The sequence below is a fragment of the Haplochromis burtoni genome, unplaced genomic scaffold (assembly GCF_018398535.1).
Source record: "Haplochromis burtoni strain Fernald_Lab_line unplaced genomic scaffold, NCSU_Asbu1 Contig_181, whole genome shotgun sequence".
Classification (NCBI taxonomy): domain Eukaryota; kingdom Metazoa; phylum Chordata; class Actinopteri; order Cichliformes; family Cichlidae; genus Haplochromis; species Haplochromis burtoni.
Genome location: NW_024582542.1, coordinates 1,124,145 through 1,142,595, shown reverse-complemented (window position 1 = coordinate 1,142,595; position 18,451 = coordinate 1,124,145). Strand labels below are relative to the sequence as shown.

Below are 18,451 nucleotides of genomic sequence, written 5' to 3'. Positions count from 1 at the left end.
ATAGATATATATATGCAAATATTTTTTAACAAAGTGCATTATTTTGCAGGAGCCGCCAAAGTTTCGAACCAGCAACATTAAAATTCGCACTTTGGAGAGACGTTCTTTCACTGTTATACTGGACAGAGATGATTCCAGGACCTACAGAAATGTGCAGAGGTAAAAGAGTGTAGTCTAAGTTGTATTGTCAGTGTATTTTGCTTGGTGTCTCATTGGTAAAGGGAAAAAATGTGTGATGCTACATTGCTAACAACTACAACAGTACTAGTTGGTAAAAGAGAGCTGCAGTTGGTTCGGGAGCTAATTAGTTTCCACGCAGTCCAAACTGATCTCCATGTTAAATATGTTTTTGTTTTAGCATCGAGGTCTCGCCCTGTGTGGATCCAGGATACTGTGTCCAGAAAACAATGAGGTCCAAATACAAGTTGGAAGAGGATAAAGATGCTGGACTGAGCAAGTACATGAACAAAGGACTTCCTCTGCCAATTAATACATTTGCTGGCATCATCAACTGATGTTATGAAGTGACCCCACAGAGACACTTTTAGTAGTTGTGGCAGTGGCAATGACCTTTCTCTCTTTTAAACATCTAATCCAGCAAATGAATAGAAATCACCTCTGAGTCATGATGAGCTGCTTCCGAAACTAGAGTTTCACTCCGCCAATCTGAAATGACTGGCACATTGACTGGCAGTACTAGTGTCAACTTTTGCAGTTAATGAAATAACCTGTAGGCTGCTTTTATAGTCACAGGACAACTTTTTTTTTTACTGCAGGTTATGATTAAACCTGACGGTGTTCATTCCTTTTGAATATCCTGCTGTGCCAGCCGGAATAATTCCAGAGTACAATGTTGTCTCTGACAGTGGAGAGATCAGCAACAAGCAAAAGCACGTAGCTGATGAGTATTTGGATCAACAGTCATGTGGCATAATAAAAACTCAGCAATCTGGAAATTTTGCTTCAAAAAGCTATCACTTAGTGGAGCAGATCTGATTTTGTAACAGTTGCTCTACTTCATAGACACTACCGTTTACTGCTTCTTTGACACACACACACACAAACACACACACACACAGTATACACACAAGAATGCTGACAAACATGACCTGTCACCTACTGAAATATTCAAATTATTGAAAAGCTGGTACGATGACAGCTGTCGTTCCCTTTGCTTTTGTCCTGACACAATCTTTCAAATACCTTTTTATCCATATACATGTTACATAATGTAAGCTGTTAATAGGGTGCTACTGTTTACTGTAGTTTTTGGTTTAGTGTTTGGGAACTTTTTTGAATTCTAGACTCACACTGTAAAAACTAAAACAATGTGCAATGTCAGATATTACTACAAAAAAAAAACAGCACGCACAGCTACTGTCTACCAAACAGAAGTGACAGATTACAGTTTGCCTGCCTTGTAATGTATGTGACAAACAGCTAAACAGTGGTCAGTAAATGTCTCCAGTCTACTGAAGTGTGAAAATTACCCCTAAGACCAATCCACGTACTGCACTGTGTTAGATGAAGTAGATAAGTTGCACTAAAACTGCATAATTGTTGATCAATTTATTTTAGGAAAAACTTTGTGTGAGGTGTACAACATGTTACTGTGTAATTGTAATTACTGTATATGTCATAATTGTAGAAACATTCGTGTGACATGCAGTCATCATATGATATGCTCTGAGTTCTAGATGTATGGCTGATTGAGATCTGACACAATCATTGCTTCAGATGTTTATGCAAAAAGGTTGTGTGGCTATAGGTGTGAGTCTGGGGGGCAAAGGTCTCAAACTCAGGAAATGGAAATGATGCGTTACTATGTATGTGGCAAAAAAAAAAATCAAGTGTGTGTATGTGTGTCAAATAGCATTGCTGGGTAAAATCACAAGTTTGAAAATCATGATATATTTTGCACATTATTTTCTTATATATCATATATTAAGTATGGTTCCAAATGTAATTGTGTAAATAACCGTGATCGTGTAAATAACCGTGATCGTGTAAAATAAATTTAGTTTTTTTTAACTTGGAGTCTTGGATTCTTATAACAACCACGGGGGATTTACAGTGTTATGTGCATAGATTGTTGGTCAAAGTCGGCCAGATTTAATTCAAGGGATTATACAAAAAGTTTGCATTAACTGTTTAGAAATTACAGTCATTTTTATACACAAACCCCTATTTTCAGAGGTTCAAAATTAATCGACTAGCAGTTTCATCGCCACCTGAGACGTCTTCCCTTGCTTTATTGTGAAGCAGTCATTCAAAAAATGCTTTTCACTGTAATTTTAAATATCAGTTCCAAAGAGAACCTTTGGGAAAGCGAAGATTGTCGCCACTAAAGCTGAAAAAAAAAGCTGCAATGACCAGCTCAGCAACACCAAACAGCCTGAAAGACCACAAAAGGCAGCTGAAATGATGAATTATTTCCATGGTTAAGAAAAAAGACTTCATAGCATCTAAAAAAAAAATTAAGACGAGGAGAAGGTAGGTGTATCATCATCATCATTACAGTCAAGAGACGCCTTCATTCACGAATGAATGCCTTCATGGAAATAAACAACAGGGTTCACAACAAGGTGAAAAACCACTAATCATACCCAAGAACAGGAAGACCAAATAAGAATTTAGCAGAAGATACAACATAAGCATAACTGATTTTTGGAATTAATGACCAGGAAATAAATAAAGAAATAAAAATGATCCATGCACTTGAAAGTATGTTTGCTTATCCAATTAATTCTGAGCCTCTGAAAATGGAGAACTATTTATGGAAACCGTTGTAATTTCTAAAACATTTAATTTAATCTAAAAGTCTGGGCTTCGATCACATATCGATTGTTTCAATGATAAACCCACTGTGATGGTGTGCAGAGGCAGACAAATTGTGGCTCCAACTGTAATTGAAACCACGTGCCACCAGATGTCGCTATTTATTTGCTATCAAATCCGCGTTTGCGTTGACCAGGTAGTAACACAAGCAGGCTGCAACCGCGCACACGCACACACGCGCACACCGTCACCTGTCGGAGCGGGTGGAGATCACTGGAGCATCTCGCTGTCTCTGCCTCAGCAGGTTGTTGACTGACTGGCGATGACTTAATGAAGCACAACAACTGCGAGACCCTCCCCTGTAGCTGTCTTTGCTGTTCCCCAGCCTCTGCGATTGGAAGCACAGAGAATAGAGGAGCAGCTGTTGGACCGATGGATAAGAAGCATCAGTACGGTTCACTGGAGCGCACTGAATGGAGCAGAGACACCCACAAAGCAGGTTATCTAGTAAACAATTGCTGGTTTATAATTACTTTTCGATAATGTCAGTCACGTTTAAATGACGTCTTAAGTGTGTATGTGTTTTGAGTTTACTGCAGCATTACTAAATTCTGTGCATTCATTTTAGTGTGAAATGTTCTCATTAGCATTGCATTGCTACAAATAGTGTCTCCTGTCTTAACTGTTTGGTGAACTTGTGGTGACCTCATTAGCTTTGTACACACACAAAAGGAAAAAAAACAGATTGAATGTAATAATTTAATGTATCGAGCATATTAAAAAACAGCATTGTCATATATTTATATCGTTTTGCACTTATTAGCATACGTTCCTGGTTTGACAAACATGCATTATGTAAAGTTTATTTCTTGTGTTTATACAACTATATAATCTAAATATATGGGTAAATTTGTAAAACACACAATAATAGGCCCTAACAATTAATTGGGAGCGTTTTCAGCACTGATAGATCAGATCAATGTATTTATCCAGTAGCAGAACAAGCTGCAGCTCAGAAAATGTCAAGAATCCACAGGTGTCTATTGAGTGGCAGTGTGTGTGTGTGTGTGTGCCTGTTTGTTTCCTTGCTTAATTAAAAGTAAGGTGAGGTTACTTAGAGACCAGCTATTCAAATAAGGAATAATAGCCCACATGTGGGTCTTGGCATGACGCTGGCATCATCTATTAGTAACTAAAAAGATAACTCATTTACGCCTCTTTATGACATTAATTCAATTTTTAATAATCATTAATAATGCCCAGTGACTTGATTTGTCTGAATAACAGTCTAGTACTCAAATAATGAATGGAAAAAAAGGCAAGTGCAAATTTATTTTCAAGGAAAGTGACTTTAACTGTTAATTAGCAGCATTTCTGTTTTTTTTTTTTTATTTTTATTTTTTTATTGTAATGTCTTTTTTTATTGCAGACTCTCTGTTAAGCCTTCTATGTTTTTCCTCTACACTAAATGATTTTCCCACCTCTCTCTCCTCTGTGTTTGCCTTGGGGTCTCTAATCAGGCTGATCTGTCTGTCAGTATGATGGTTTGCCTCATTAGGGATAGAACGTATCAGGGCAGAGAGAAAGTTGGAGTCAAAGAAAAGAGTAAAACTGAGCTCATAATTTAATTCACATCTTTAGGGGTTTAGATGAAAAGAAGGGCAGGGCAGAGTAGGAGAGATACAGAGTGAGGCGAAGCAAAGGCAGATGAGAAACACTAACAGTGAGAGTGAGAGAACGGAGAGAAGGTGTAAAGGAAGTCGAGTGATGAGTCATAACTGCTCAGTGGCAAAATTACTTGTCTTAGAGAGCCTTTACAGCAGAGCATATTGTGTCTAATGATATAATTCAAAGGGCATTTGACTTGTCAACAACCCATGTAATAATAGATCTGACCTCAGGATACGATACAGTGTTAAAAACAGATGGGAAAATCCCTATTCATAGTGACAGAGAAATTTCCGTGGTTGAGAAAAAAAACTTCACAACATTTAACCAAGTCAAGAGGTGGACGTACCATTGTAAAGGCCCACGATCACAAATGGAAATACAGAGGGTTTACAACGAGGTGCACACCACTGCTTATATATGAGAACAGGAAGACCAAATTAGGTTTTGTCAGGAAAAAATGTAAAAGACACTGTGCAGTTCTGAAAATAAGTCCTTTTTTGCACTATAATGATGCAAAAAGAAAAGTACATCTTTGATCCAAAGTATACCACATCATCTGTCAAACATGGTGGAGGCAGTGTTATGGCTTGGGCTTGTAACGCCAGTGGGATCAGGTTACGAGTGTTTTTTGATGATGTGACTCCTGACAGAAGTAACAGGATGATTTTTGAAGTGTGCAGGGCTATACTCTCTGCTCAGATTTGGCCAAATGCTGCTAAACTAATTGGACACACTTCAAAGTGCAAATGGATAATGACCCAAAGCACACTACAAAAGCAACCCAAGAGTTTTTCACGACATCAGGACACATTATAGTGTTTAACCCAGATAGGAAAATCCATAATCGTGTTTAAAAAAGAAGCTTCAGCGAGTTTTTGAGAAGACATACATGTAGTGAATTGTCTGTAATATTTATCTTCAAAGTGGCTGCAATGTCTTTTTGTGACAAGTCAGTTTTATTTTTGTAGCTTATTTTAAAATAATGTCAGCTGACCAAAGTGCTGTACTGTATTCATACATCACTACATCAACAGTAAATATACACTAAAAATGATCAAATAAACTAAATAAGGCTGTGTTAATACAAGTCAGAGTGCCCTGTTCAACTAGAATTGAAAGAGAGTGAGAATAAGTAGGTTTTAAACAGTGTTTGAAAATGATTGAGAGACTGGGAAGCTCTCAAGGTAGGAGTGTAGATTTCTGAAAGTTCAGCAGAGTAGTGAACGTTAAAACATTGCATTTCATTTATGTAAAACCCAGGTGACCAGCTGATTAAATACTCTGCTGTGTCCTGTTAGTGACTATTTTGTTTTTCTTTCACTTGCCTCTATGCCATAATAACACACTTTTTAATCCCCATATCTAAACCTTATATATCCCATCTAAGAACCAAAACTGAACACTTACCTACACCTAACTGAAACCTAAACCCCCAAAACTAAGTGTGAAGTCCTCCGATCATGCCACAATAAAGCTTTCTAACTTAAAGCTAATGGCCTCACTAAATGTTTGGAAAAATGCACACACTGCTGTGAACATGTCAAAAAGATGAAAAAACAGGTTGAACACTTAACTTAAATTTTTTACAATCCAGCGTCACCTTTTTACTGCAGACATTTCATGTCTGTAATTTTGCTAACAAGAAGAGCACAGTTGGCACAGCAGGTAAAGAGACTGAAACAGATTGCTTCAGTTAAACACTGATTTCCCTGCGCTTCAAGTGTTAGCTATAAGCTGAGCTAATTGCCTCCTGGCTCCATAGACAGTCATTAGAGTAGTTCCTATTCTCTATAGTTGGAAATAAAGTGAGAAAGCACACTGGCTCAAAGGTCAAAATGCTTTTTTTGAAACCTCATGACACAAATTTCTAGTTTTTACAGTTTTTAAGTAAGACAGTAGAACCAAATTGCTGGGGGAAAAAATGATTATATTGAAACACAAAAGACCAGTCGCACATCTGTGATGTCGCACAGATGTCTCTTATGCAACAAAAAACAAAACAAAACAAGCTAATCTTTCATAGCAATGTGAGTCCATGTAAACCTGCAGTTATCGTGAAGTATGGTTAATGCTTTTACCCTGAAGTCACCCTGGAGTTTGAATTTCTATTCTGCTTTTTTGTCAGGCTAGTGCAGAATAAGTGTTTTCACTGCACTTTGAACCTAGACAGCTCTGCCCCACCCCAGGGCTAATTGAGGCTTGAATAGAGATTCCATAATAAAGCTCCACTGAGTGATGGTGTGTATATAGAAAGACTTTAATGACCTCGGGAGGTAACAGGGACAGACTGTCAGAAGTGGTATCTCCCTGGCTGTGTTCCTCTCAGCCCATAATGTAAGGCTGCTCGCTGCAGGGAAGTGACAGGTGTCCAGCACCGCTGCACTGATAAAAGGAACAACTCAAGACAAGAGGTGACCTGTTTCAGTTATAAAGTCACAGTAGCTGTCATTGTCGGTCTTCAGCCATCTACTTTTAAAAAGGTCAGCTTAGATTTGTATTAGGTTTTTCCCTGTGTTTTCTGATCTACATGGCTAAAATAAATGTTTTGATAGAAATTTGTTGCAGTTTAATGTTTGAATTAGCAGCTGCTTATTGGTTGAGTTCAGTGAAGCTGCTTCTGCTGCTCACAGTGTACAGCAGCTGCTCTCAATGAAGTACTGTCTTTTTGTACCACACAAAATTTTCTGGATGCTTTGGGACAGATTGTGTCTATTTTCAGCAAGTTTTGCAATTTTTTATTGTGGGTTAATGTTTTAACAGTTGATTTCTTATGATAAATCTAGAGCCTGCCAGATGTCAGATTATTTAGACCGATACCTGTACTGATATTTGGTGATTTAACAAGCTGATATGTTGGCCAATTACTTCTTATTTCTTTCAGACACCTGAAATCCAACATTTATTATGTTAGTTATAAGATAACCTTTATTATTATGTTTATTATATGTTTATAAAAACACTGGAATAGGATAGGAGTAATAATAAGATACTGAATATGACTCCTTGCTAAGATATTATAACAGTGCAATTCAAAAATTAACTTGTTTTATTGTCACAACAAGTGCCAATAAAACGATAGAGCTCTGCGACTTTACTGGGGGCGATCGTGGCTCAAGAGTTGGGCGTTCGTCTTGTAATCGGAAGGTTGCCAGTTCGAGCCCCAGCTCCCAGTGTTGGCCGTTGTGTCCTTGGGCAAGACACTTCGCCCGATGCCTACTGGTGGTGGTCAGAGGGCCCGGTGGCCCCAGTGTCCGGCAGCCTCGCCTCTGTCAGTGCGCCCCAGGGTGGCTGTGGCTACACTGTAGCTTGCCATCACCAGTGGGTGGATGATTGTGTATAGTGTAAAGCGCTTTGGGGTCCTTAGGACCAAGTAAAGCGCTACAGACCATTTACTCAGACCAGCTGGTTGTTATGTTTACATTTCCACAAGCGTGGCCAGCAAGGAAGTTGCAGAATGCCCTCTGGTGGGCAAACTATGCAAAATAAACACCCTTAAAGTGTTTTTCCTCACAGCCGTGCTTTATTTATTTTTTATTTATATATCAGCCATCAGGCTTTTGTTGGAAGTCATCAAGGATCTCTGTGCTACAACATGCCACAAATTCAGCATGTTGTAAAAATAATTTGAGAATTGTTTCATTGTTCCTTCCTATTAGCGTTCATTGTAAGTTATTTTGCGGCCAGCAGTTAATTATTAAATGTCTTTAAAGCACAGCACACACAAAAGTATTAAATGCTGTACGTGTATTCTAGTCTATGCAAAACAAGGATATCACATAGTCACATACCACAGATTGTAAACTTTATTTATGAACAGCACATGTGGAAATTCTAAAAGCAGGCAACTGCAAAATTAAAAAATTATGTGAAATATTACTAATAAACATTAAATATAACAACATGGAATAGAATGTATTTTTTTTTCTTTATGCATAGTGACAGGCAGTTAGAGACTTTGTACAGCACAACATGGCAGTGTAAACAAAACTGCAGTGGAAGGGGTTGACAGCTTTACTGCCTTACTTCCTGGCCTAACGCATCATGCAATTAAAGTGTTTGTGTGTATGCACAGTTATGTGTGTGTGGGGGCGACAGCCATGCAAGTTGTGCCAGCTGCTGACACATGGTAATTTGGCTGTGACACTCTGCTCTTCTGCTCATCTAGCAGCAGTTTCTGCTGCAGCTGTTTATACAGTTTAAAATGCAAATTCATATGCGTTATGGTTCTGAAATGCCACAGTAGATCATCTTCAAAAGTGTGCACACACATCACCAATCTGTGTGTGGCATGTTTTAACCTACTGAAGAGTCTGTAATCTAAATGCCTTGTTAGGAATGTTGTGTTTTTTTCCAGTGTGTGGTCTTTTGTCCAGCGTTCAGAAAGACTAAGTCTCTCGCTGTCTCTCTTTCAGAGGACGACGTGGTTTCCATGGCAGACTCCACCATCACCGTGGATGACATCGAGGGGGAGCTCTTTAAGATTGAGAGGATCAGGGATGTCCTGGTTAGGAGAGAGTCAGAGCTCAGATACATGTGAGGACTTAAAATCATTGTTTGCTGTGGGTGTGAAAATTCATTGCTTGTTAGATTTTAGTTGAGCTGGCAGATGATTTATTTTGTCAATATTATTATGCTTAAAATTGCACAACAGAAGGTAAAATTAATGCATGAAAAATTGAGATCCAACTGTGTTATTGTTAAATCTTTACCACTAGGTGTGTAAAAATGAGAAATCGAACCTTACAATTGACAAGTAGGGTCTTTTTTTAAATCTACATCTAATAGATAATTACACTGAGTATAATGGTAAGCCTATAAAAAGAGGACAATGTAAAGTTATTTATATACTTTTTGTTTTGTTCATCGTGCCACAATTTGCACCGAGAGCAGTCACTTATTCAAGAATGTGCACTTTCTGTATTCTGCAAAGCAGAAAAATAAGAGCAAGAAGGTTGCACAGTGGTGCATGAGTGTAAATATCCAACTTGGGCTCAGCTCACATTTCAGAAGCTGCACAGCTTTGAAAATGGTCTGCCTGAGATGTGGTTAGGATTGCCTTTGAACGTGATGTTGACACTTTGTTATCATGCTAATATTACGTTAACATGCATTTGTAATCTAGGGCCTATTTTTGCTGATGCATAAACATTTTAAAACCAAATTTCCATGGCAATCTATCCAAACTTACCCTTCAAATGTTGCTAAAAAAATTTAACTGGTTGATGGAGTGGCATGAATTTACTTACTAGGATGTACTAGAATTTTAAATTAGATTTGTAGAAGTCAGTTTTGAAACTTGATGACTGTGTACATTTTTAGTTTAGATGCTTCAAATGCACCTCAATGTTATTTGAAATCAGTTTTTTGATTTTCTTCATCAGTCCTGGAGGGCAACTTGTAGATTCTGTAGTAAATCTGAAGAAGATAAAGGATTCAGAGTTTTTAATAAGTGCAAAAATTAAACAACCTATAATATTTGCAGTGATGCTTTCCCTATTAAGAGCAGTGTAATCATTTAGGACACGTTTCAGAAATAAAACCTCAGGCATAATTCCTCTAATTTTTTTGTCTGTAATTCCCATCAGCTACACCCTAAACTACCCCCATTACAATTTCAATGGCTCCACTGCAGCTTCCACAAAGCTGGCTAATACATGGATATTTATTCATATACTCCTCTGGAAGATAGGCAATTGCCCTGCTCAGATGGCAGGGGGAATGCGAGGAGTGACGTGTGTGGAGTAGCAAGCAAGAGTCAAGCAAATGGAAAAATGGGAGACTGAAAGACCGAAAGAGTGGATAAGGAGGACATGTAGACTAGAGTAGCAATCTGAAGCAGATTTTTTCAAGGGTCCTCATGCAAACAAATACCAGGATTTATTTATTTATTTATTTGTCTAATAAGTTATGTTTCCATTCCAAATCGCCATCTCTTGGCCATTGGCCATTTTATCAGATGCTCATGTAAGGATGGGATCTGACATAACAGGTAGACAAGTGTGGCGTTCAGTCTCTTTTTCTATTGACAGTGATGAATGTGTGTAATATGTATGAATGTGTGTGTAGCCTTTTCTGTGTGTATGTGTGTGGTTTGTAATAAAAGTCTGTTCATAGGATACAGAGTTCATGCGATGGCCTCTTGCTTGACAAGCAAGGCACGGAGGGGCTTCCATCCCTCTTCACTATCAGTAATGATCCACTCACACTGATTCTGTGAAGGGTCACTGAAACAGAGAACGGCTATCTGGCTCAGACCTGCTTCAGGGATTTCTGCTCAGAAAGATTGTGTCACCTCCTTTGTTAAATATAAGATCAATAACAAGCTTTCTCTGTTTGAATTTCATTTTTTTCCTATTCAGGAGTGAAGCAAGAATTTACTCTTGAATACGGTCGTCCATCCCCATAAATCTACTTTTAAGGGTCATCGACAGCGTCTCGCAGGGGTTGAGGCCAGACGATAATGATGACCACATTATATTTCTCTTTCTCATTTTATTGACATGGCAACCAGGGATTCAGTAGTGCTTCGTGTATGGTGAAGATGTTTTTGGTTTTTTGTTCAGCAGGCACAGTTCTTTTTATTTTTTACCATGACAGAAAATGGTTGCTTAAGAAGTCCATATGTCTTGATGAGGTCATTATCTCATTTCCCAGTGAGATGGTAATTACAGACGATGACTCCTTGCTGATGGTAATGATGGTAATGGCCTTGCTGAACATCATGAACATTCAGGGGCAGGATGAAGGTTTATGCACAAACTCTGGAGAGCCTGGAGGATTTTGCACTGAGTGCTTGCTTTTACTCCAGAGACACTATCAGTTTCAAATACCTGTTTGCTGCTAAATGATGATGTAAAGTCCCATTAGTAAGCCTTTCTCTGACTGAATTAATCAATTCTCTGAGTCACTAGTCTTTATCTCAGGCTACATGAGAACTGTATTTGTCTAATAAGCTCTTTAAGTGGGTTTGTCTTTAAATAATATAACCCTAACCATTATACCCTGGCAAACTACTGACCATGAATTCTGTTTAGCAATATATATGGATGAAGCAATATGTATGTGAAAAAAACAAGAAAAAGCCTTTAGTAAAAAACAAAATATGTTACTGACAAGTAATGTTGGAACATGTAGTGTAAAAAGTGCTGTGATTTTCATCATCTGCAGTGCTTACATAAGTGCTCTTTTTCTGTTTATGTGTGCATGTGTTTCTTTTACGCCATCATGCCTGAACAGGATGGATGACATTCAGCTCTGCAAAGAGATTACTCGTCTGAAGAAGGAGCTTCACAAATTAGTGTCCATACCAGGTAGAAGTCCTTTGGGTGTTCATGATTGCTGCTATTGGACCAAAACAAACAAACAAACAAACAAAATCATGATGAAATATTGGGGAATAGGTTTGTTCACTCTGTTGCCAAGAACAGAATGAGTAGATCAATTCCACTACCACACATTTGGAGCTGAAGCCAGCAAGTGCTTAGCAACGTTAGCATAAAGAGCCAGGGCAAACAGCTGGACAGGAAATTTCTAATATTCATGCTTTATCTAAAAGTTTGATTATGGCTTAGCATAAACAAATGGAAGTAAACAACAGGGATGCAAAAATAATTATGGACATCTTATCTGACTCTCCAAACCTGCTCTGCAGTGCTGTTTTTTATTAACAGATGAAGCAAACAATTTACAATAAATAACGTAGCCACTGATGGTTGATCAAGAACTCAACTAATGTTAGATGCATCATTTTAATGATCTTGATAAAGTGTTTCCTTTGCTTCTGGCCTTTATACCGACTTGCTTTTTCCATAGGTTTCATTTTAACTCTTAACTATAAATGATTGAAGTCAACTGAAGGATCAATCAAAAGTTTTGCATGTGTGTTATTATAGCTAGCTGTTCATTCATCTGCGTGCACAAACAGTAACATATTACTCAAAGTAGCTAATGTGGGACATAGTCCTGATGTCGTCTTCTTTCATGCTATTCCAGATAATGACAAGTCCAATGATGACCGGCAGAAGGAGGAAGAGCTGCTACAGCAGATCCAAAAGCTGGTAGAGACCAGAGATTTCCTCGTGGATGATGTTGAATTTGAACGTCTCAGGTGTGCTTTCATCTCAGTGATTTACAGATGGCCTAGACTGGAGTTCTTTGGTCACTTCCACACGTGAAATCTGAGTGAATCATTAAAAATGCAGTCCAAATGCATATGCAGATCACATGGAAGTAGATGCAGGGAAAAAAGCTTGATATGGTTTTTTTTCATCTTTCATCCCTCCTTAAAATCTTCATAATGACTGATAAGCCACAGATTCGCACCTCCTCAGTAGTCACTAATGCTGATAAATTTTTCTCTCAGTTCAGCATCCAAAATATGCATGTCTCCACAAAGGAGTTCTTTTGCTTCCCATGAAAAAAGTTGAATGTTTCCTCAGGCGCGTTGCTGCCAGAGAGGGTCCCACAGAGCGCACAGCAGAGAGCCATTTCAATTAAAGATGTGTCAGGGTGCATCAATGAGCTCTGCAAGGGGAGCTCCTGATGATTTAAAAAAAATAAAAGAAAGAAATAGGTTTAATGAGCCAACTGATGTGGAAATGACACATAGTGGATCATCATTGCTTATTAGTTTAAAGCAGGCTTACCATAGGTCAAAATAGTTCATGTTGTTTTTGAGATCTACTGTAATCAACTTCCAGTTTGTCCATTTTGCAGCAATAGAAAATAAATGCATCTTAAAATGTTGACCCAGATGCTTTGCTGTGAGGATGAATTTGCTACCAGAGTAGCATATTCATCCTCACAGGTTCAAACATTTCACATTTAATTTGCATAGCTTGAAACCTAACGTTGCCTGCGAGTGGACAACCACGTGTAGAATAATAAGCATGTTTTCTAGGTTTGATCTCACAGTGTATAAAACACTGTTAGTTTGTCTGAGCAGCGCTTTCTGCTGGCAGCTGACGGCATGCTGTGAAATAGCCGCAGGGCTGCTGGGAAGGTGAGAGCCACGAAGAAGGAGAACGGCAGCGCGTTAATGGGTGCAGAGAGGAGAGGATGCATGTGACAGCGCCCAAGGCCACGTTGTCCATGCTCATAAATATAAAGCTCTCTCTTCTGTTATTTTACTTTACTTTTATAAAATCAGGACTGTTTATCACAGGAGAAATCTCTCTGTGATCTTTACCCGAGAGTTTTTATCTTTGAGACATTAATAGTAATATAACTGAATATAATTCATTAGATATCACTTTTAAATACATATGATATATATCCATATACAATAAACACTGCAAGTATCCAAGTTATATACACTTATTTGCATTTGGGCTGTATTCAAATAACACAAAATGAGACTGCGACATTCACTAATATGCACTAAGCGTATAGAAACCTTTGCCAGGAAATCTTAACTGCCAGAGGTGCATTAGCTCGCTTATCTAGTGGGTGTCTGGGGAGGATGTTTCATCTCTCTGCTTTAGTAAAAACCAGCCTTCTTGATTTTTAAGGATGCTTCGGATAATGAAAGAATACCTGTGGAAAAGATTTTCTTTTTAATATTCCTGGAACAGGGGGAAATTTAGGTCATAACAGCTTTGTCATTTTTTTGTGTTTTACTTTGTAATTGTAGTATTACATATGTATTCATTTTTACAGGGAGAAAGAGGAAGATAAAGAAATGGCAGATTTTCTGAAGTCCAAATTGCCAAGAAATCTGAAGAAGACAGGTATTCAGTCATGAAAGCTGAAATGTTGTCTTTTTTGAAAGTATCGACTGATAAAATGGAAAATGGGTGTGCTGAGACTGTGCTTTAGACCTGACTGAAAAATGTATGTATTTATGTTCCCAAAAAATTGATTCTGTTCATCTGGATGCGGCATTTTTCAGTGGGAGAAATGTTTCATCCAAATGACTTCTTCAGTCTTAGCTAGTTGGGGAAACCTGCATTCTGCTGTCACTTGGGTTTCGCTTCTTCCAGATGAACAGAATCAGTTTCTGAGGAATTTCCTTAGTTGGTTGATTAAGCATGCATCAGGATATGCACTTATGGTCTTAACTTAGTTATACAGTATACAGTGATTGATCTTGCTGTGTATGTATGTGTGCACACAGATGTAGATGTCTTTTGCAATACATAAATACAACACAGTTCACTGTACCGTGTTACAGGTATGCCAACCAGAAGGGCACCCACCCGGGCTCAGCAGACATCTTCGCCCCTCACCAAGACAGGACTCACCCTCCTGAAAGAGTGCTGTGGCTTTACATGCTCCATCATGTAGACTAAAGCCAAATGACAGCGCTCCTCTGCAGTGCTCTTCCACAGGACTCCTTTTTCCACTTTTAGCTCCAAGAAGGACTTTAAAGCATGGGTCGAGCAATGACAGCGTAGTGAGCTATCCATCCCAGGAATTCAGGAAGCAACTTCATCTATATTTATTTTATTATTAATTTATTAGCTGTGTCTTGGCTTTGCAGGTCAACCCAGTGTATTTGTATCTATTTGTCATTTTCACATAGGGTTTGAAGGACAGAAACCTCATAACCCTGGTCATTGTAAGTAAGTTAGCACGTTCTCTTAAAGTAAAAGTGGAAAAAAAAACTACTATAGCCCACAGGTTTATATCAGGATGCTTCACTGAACTATGATTATTGTCATCTCCTCAATATGTGTGTACGAGTCAGCAGGATTCTAGACACCGCTATAATGTTATTTGCATTATGAACACTACAATAATGAATCTGGCATTAATCGGGAGCTCTGTCAGGATGAAGTTGCCTGTGATCTGACTCTAGATCCAAATAGGTATGACCTTTTGAATAGTGGTGGTTTGTGAAGGAAGAGTTAGTCATCTGTCTCTCTCTATTATTCTTAAATGATTGGTAAGCTAGCCAGGCTCAAGGAGGGTGGCTTTTGGCAAGACAGGTTTGGGTAAAAGGAAAGCGCATATTGGTGTTTGAGATTTTGACAAAAATGACTAAACCTAAAAAATTCCCTTTAAAAAATCTGTTAAGTTTCCAGCAGATTTACAGTGACACCTAACAAGTTGACATCGATGACAGCAGTGTTGTTCAATATCGAGACACAAAGCCGTACATATGCCACTGTACTCTCAGGATGTGGGGTCTTGTAGATAAAGGTCTTTAGTGCACAATGAGTCATATATACAGGACATGGGGTTCATGGATGTAGTGACCAATTAAGCTATCTTGCATCTCTTTGTGTTGCAAAGAGGAGTTGTCGCCATGGAAACCCACATCTTTAGAATGGAACAGTGAGGAAAGTTGGACGGATCAGAGAGATGAGACTTCAAAAGTGTAACACATCCAAAGGCAATTGCTATCATGAAAGGCAGGCGGAGAACGAAATAAAATTACTATTGCCACTTCCATTATTTTTTTCAATATTCTGGATTTCCAAAGCATCTGAAACTCTCCCGCACTCTTTCGGATCATCTACAAAACAGAGATTAAGTAAACATGAGATTGTTTTACTCAGCTGAAATGTAGATATGCTGAGGATACATGTCTCTAAAGTAGATTCTGTTTGAGACCCCTAAATCTATCTAATTGGTTTAAATGATGTCTCTTCGGCAAGCTTTCAGTTCTTTTCTAGACTTTGAAATGGATACAGCTGGCTCTTCACTTGAGTGATTGGGTCCTTTGATCAGTCTCAGCACTGTCACGGAGCCTCGGGTCATGTATCACTCAGCAACCACGTATGATGGCGTCATGAAAGTCCAGAAAGGATTCAATGATTATTGAAATACTGTCTCTAACAGCCAAATTAAAATATGATGTAGCAAGTAAACTTAGCCATAATATGGGTTTGTGCAAGTTTTTTGAGAAGACAGTATACTCTGATGAAGGCTTCATTTTCTCTTTCTCTGAGATATGAAGTGAAATGATGATGTGAACCATCTCCTAGAACAAAAGCTTTTTGTTAGTAAAGGTAGGCCAATTTACAAATTCGCATGGAAAGAAATCATCATACCGCCTTTCTTTTCATGCAGATATTGCCTTTTATGTTGGTTCCTATGACTGAGCTGCACAGTGATAAATAAAGCTTTCTGCTCTGCAAAGACCTTCATTTCTTCTGTGTTGAGACTTTGAGCGTCTGTCATGTTTATTCTATTTCAATTTTCACATTTAGACATAAAAGCAGCCCACCAACTGAAAATGAATGCTACATGCCCAGACTGGGTATCCAAGAATTTCTGTGAAGAATTCTTGGAAGAGACCACATCACGTCTTGAGTTAGGCAGAGTGTCACAGGATGGGAGCCACAGAGAGAAAATGATCTAAGAAGCAGGGTTGAAGTGGCTGAAAGCAGAGGAGCTGAAGAAGAAGGGAGAAAGGCAGTGGGAGGGCACAGAGTTAGAGAGGGGTCTCATCTTCGGTGTTAGTCATCTATAGTGGAAGCACTGTGACTTCTCACAAGGGCAGCTCTCAGTGAGCACCACCTGAAAAGGGCAGGCCTGCCATTCAAATGTCATAATCACACAGGCCTTGGGCACAGATACTGTGTGTATGAAGAGATGGCACGTGTCTGTTTGTAAGGGAGAATTACAGAGAATGATTGAATGTTTGTGTGGAGTGATATAAATATTCTTGCTTCTGTGCCTCAGCATAATGAGCACTATAGAGTAGCTGTCATTGCTCAGTTGCAGCAACAATACTAAACTATAATAGCATATTCATCTCATTTATTAGGGCGTGCTAGATAACAAACTTTGCTGGATTCGGAGGAACAGAAGATGGCGAGAACACCTGCTGAATCTAAATGTGTACATTCAGCCCTTGAATATTATAGTGTCAAGCAGCCTGACAGTGACTGAAGTGTTCAGTAATGCATGTGACTTTGCAAGGACGTAGATGAGTAGCACTGAATAAAAAGGGCAAAAAGGAAATGAAACCCACTTGCTGCCATGGATACCACAATTTCTTTCTCTTCCTTTCTCTCTCTGTCGCTTGTTCACACGCGCGCACACACACACACACGCACACACAAAGAAACCTCTGCATACAATTACAAATACCACTTACACTGTTCTAGATTTATTTCTTACTTAGACACCAGATGAGAAAAGTAGAATGTGTCTGTCTCATTTCTACTCGTAGCACCAGGCATATTTTCCATCATTCTATGAGGCTTGTTTGTTACAAAGTGCTTAAAGACACAAATAGCTAAAACTGAACAAAACACTCGCACACACACACACACACACACAATAATACCATGGGAAAAAGGGAGAATGGGTGAATGGCAGAAGCATGGTCATTAAATGGAGCAAGAAAAGTTGCGAGGAGGCATTTTAGAAAGCTGTCAGATTGGTGCTAAAAGGAAAAACTCCTCATGTTGTTCTTGTGGTGGTCACTTTTCCCTGAAACACTTACTGGAAAAGTTCTTTGATCCCAGCATGACCAGCAATGTGTGTCCTGGCTAATTAACAGTCCACTGACATCTGAGCACCAAGGATGCCAGCTGCTGGCACACAGGCTGCTACAGCCTGACTGTGTCATATTCTTTTACATGCATAACCATGGCGATGGTTTGTACTGTATAAGCACAGGTTATGTGCGGTTGGTGATAACATTATTCATTTTTCTCTGTTAGTCAGTGTCTGTTATATTGCATATTGTTTCCAGCTACTAATGTATTGTTTCCAGTTCATATTACCTGTTATCTCCTTTCAGTCAGGGAATGGCCCGATAAGTCAGAGGTAATGACAGCATTTGCAGTGTTAGCGCCTTTACTTGGAAGGCTGCCATGTTTAATTAACGCTCTCCAAAAGTAACTAATATGGGAAACTGATTTCCTGTCGTTTATAAAAAGCAACTCTGACTCATTCCCCTAAGCCCTCCCTACACACTCCCTCTGTTTCCGTCCCCCACACCTCCTAATGTGGTTGCAAAGCACTCCCTCAACCAAATAATCAAATGATTGCAATGCAGCGGGTTGCCAGGTCTGGGTCCCTGTTTACTTGCCTGACATTATGT

General features: G+C 38.9%; 2 protein-coding genes across 4 annotated transcripts in view; both read left to right on the top strand.

Moving 5' to 3' along the window:
* Window positions 1-771, top strand: part of LOC102292193 (phosphoinositide 3-kinase regulatory subunit 6) — a 20,095-nt gene extending 19,324 nt beyond the window's left edge. For all 3 annotated transcript variants that reach the window (XM_005934433.3, XM_005934434.3, XM_042225749.1), the window contains 2 exons: window positions 50-159; window positions 359-771. In XM_005934433.3, coding sequence (XP_005934495.1) covers window positions 50-159; window positions 359-515 — 267 coding nt within the window. In that variant the 3' untranslated portion in view covers window positions 516-771. The remainder of the gene's footprint in view (window positions 1-49; window positions 160-358) is intronic.
* A 126-nt stretch (window positions 772-897) lies between these two features.
* LOC102292712 (bMERB domain-containing protein 1) lies at window positions 898-16,533 on the top strand. The gene is made up of 6 exons (XM_005934435.2): window positions 898-3,277; window positions 8,862-8,982; window positions 11,686-11,759; window positions 12,442-12,556; window positions 14,107-14,177; window positions 14,621-16,533. The coding sequence occupies exons 1-6, from the start codon at window positions 3,109-3,111 to the stop codon at window positions 14,731-14,733; spliced, it is 663 nt and encodes a 220-aa protein (XP_005934497.1). The 5' UTR covers window positions 898-3,108; the 3' UTR covers window positions 14,734-16,533.
* The last annotated feature ends 1,918 nt before the right edge of the window (window positions 16,534-18,451 follow it).

Coding starts and splice junctions, on each gene's coding strand:
- LOC102292712 (XM_005934435.2), top strand. CDS start 3,109: ATGAAGCACAACAACTGCGAGACCCTCCCCTGTAGCTGTCTTTGCTGT. Junction 12,557..14,106: donor GTTGAATTTGAACGTCTCAG/GTGTGCTTTCAT, acceptor TCATTTTTACAG/GGAGAAAGAGGAAGATAAAG. Junction 14,178..14,620: donor AAGAAATCTGAAGAAGACAG/GTATTCAGTCAT, acceptor ACCGTGTTACAG/GTATGCCAACCAGAAGGGCA.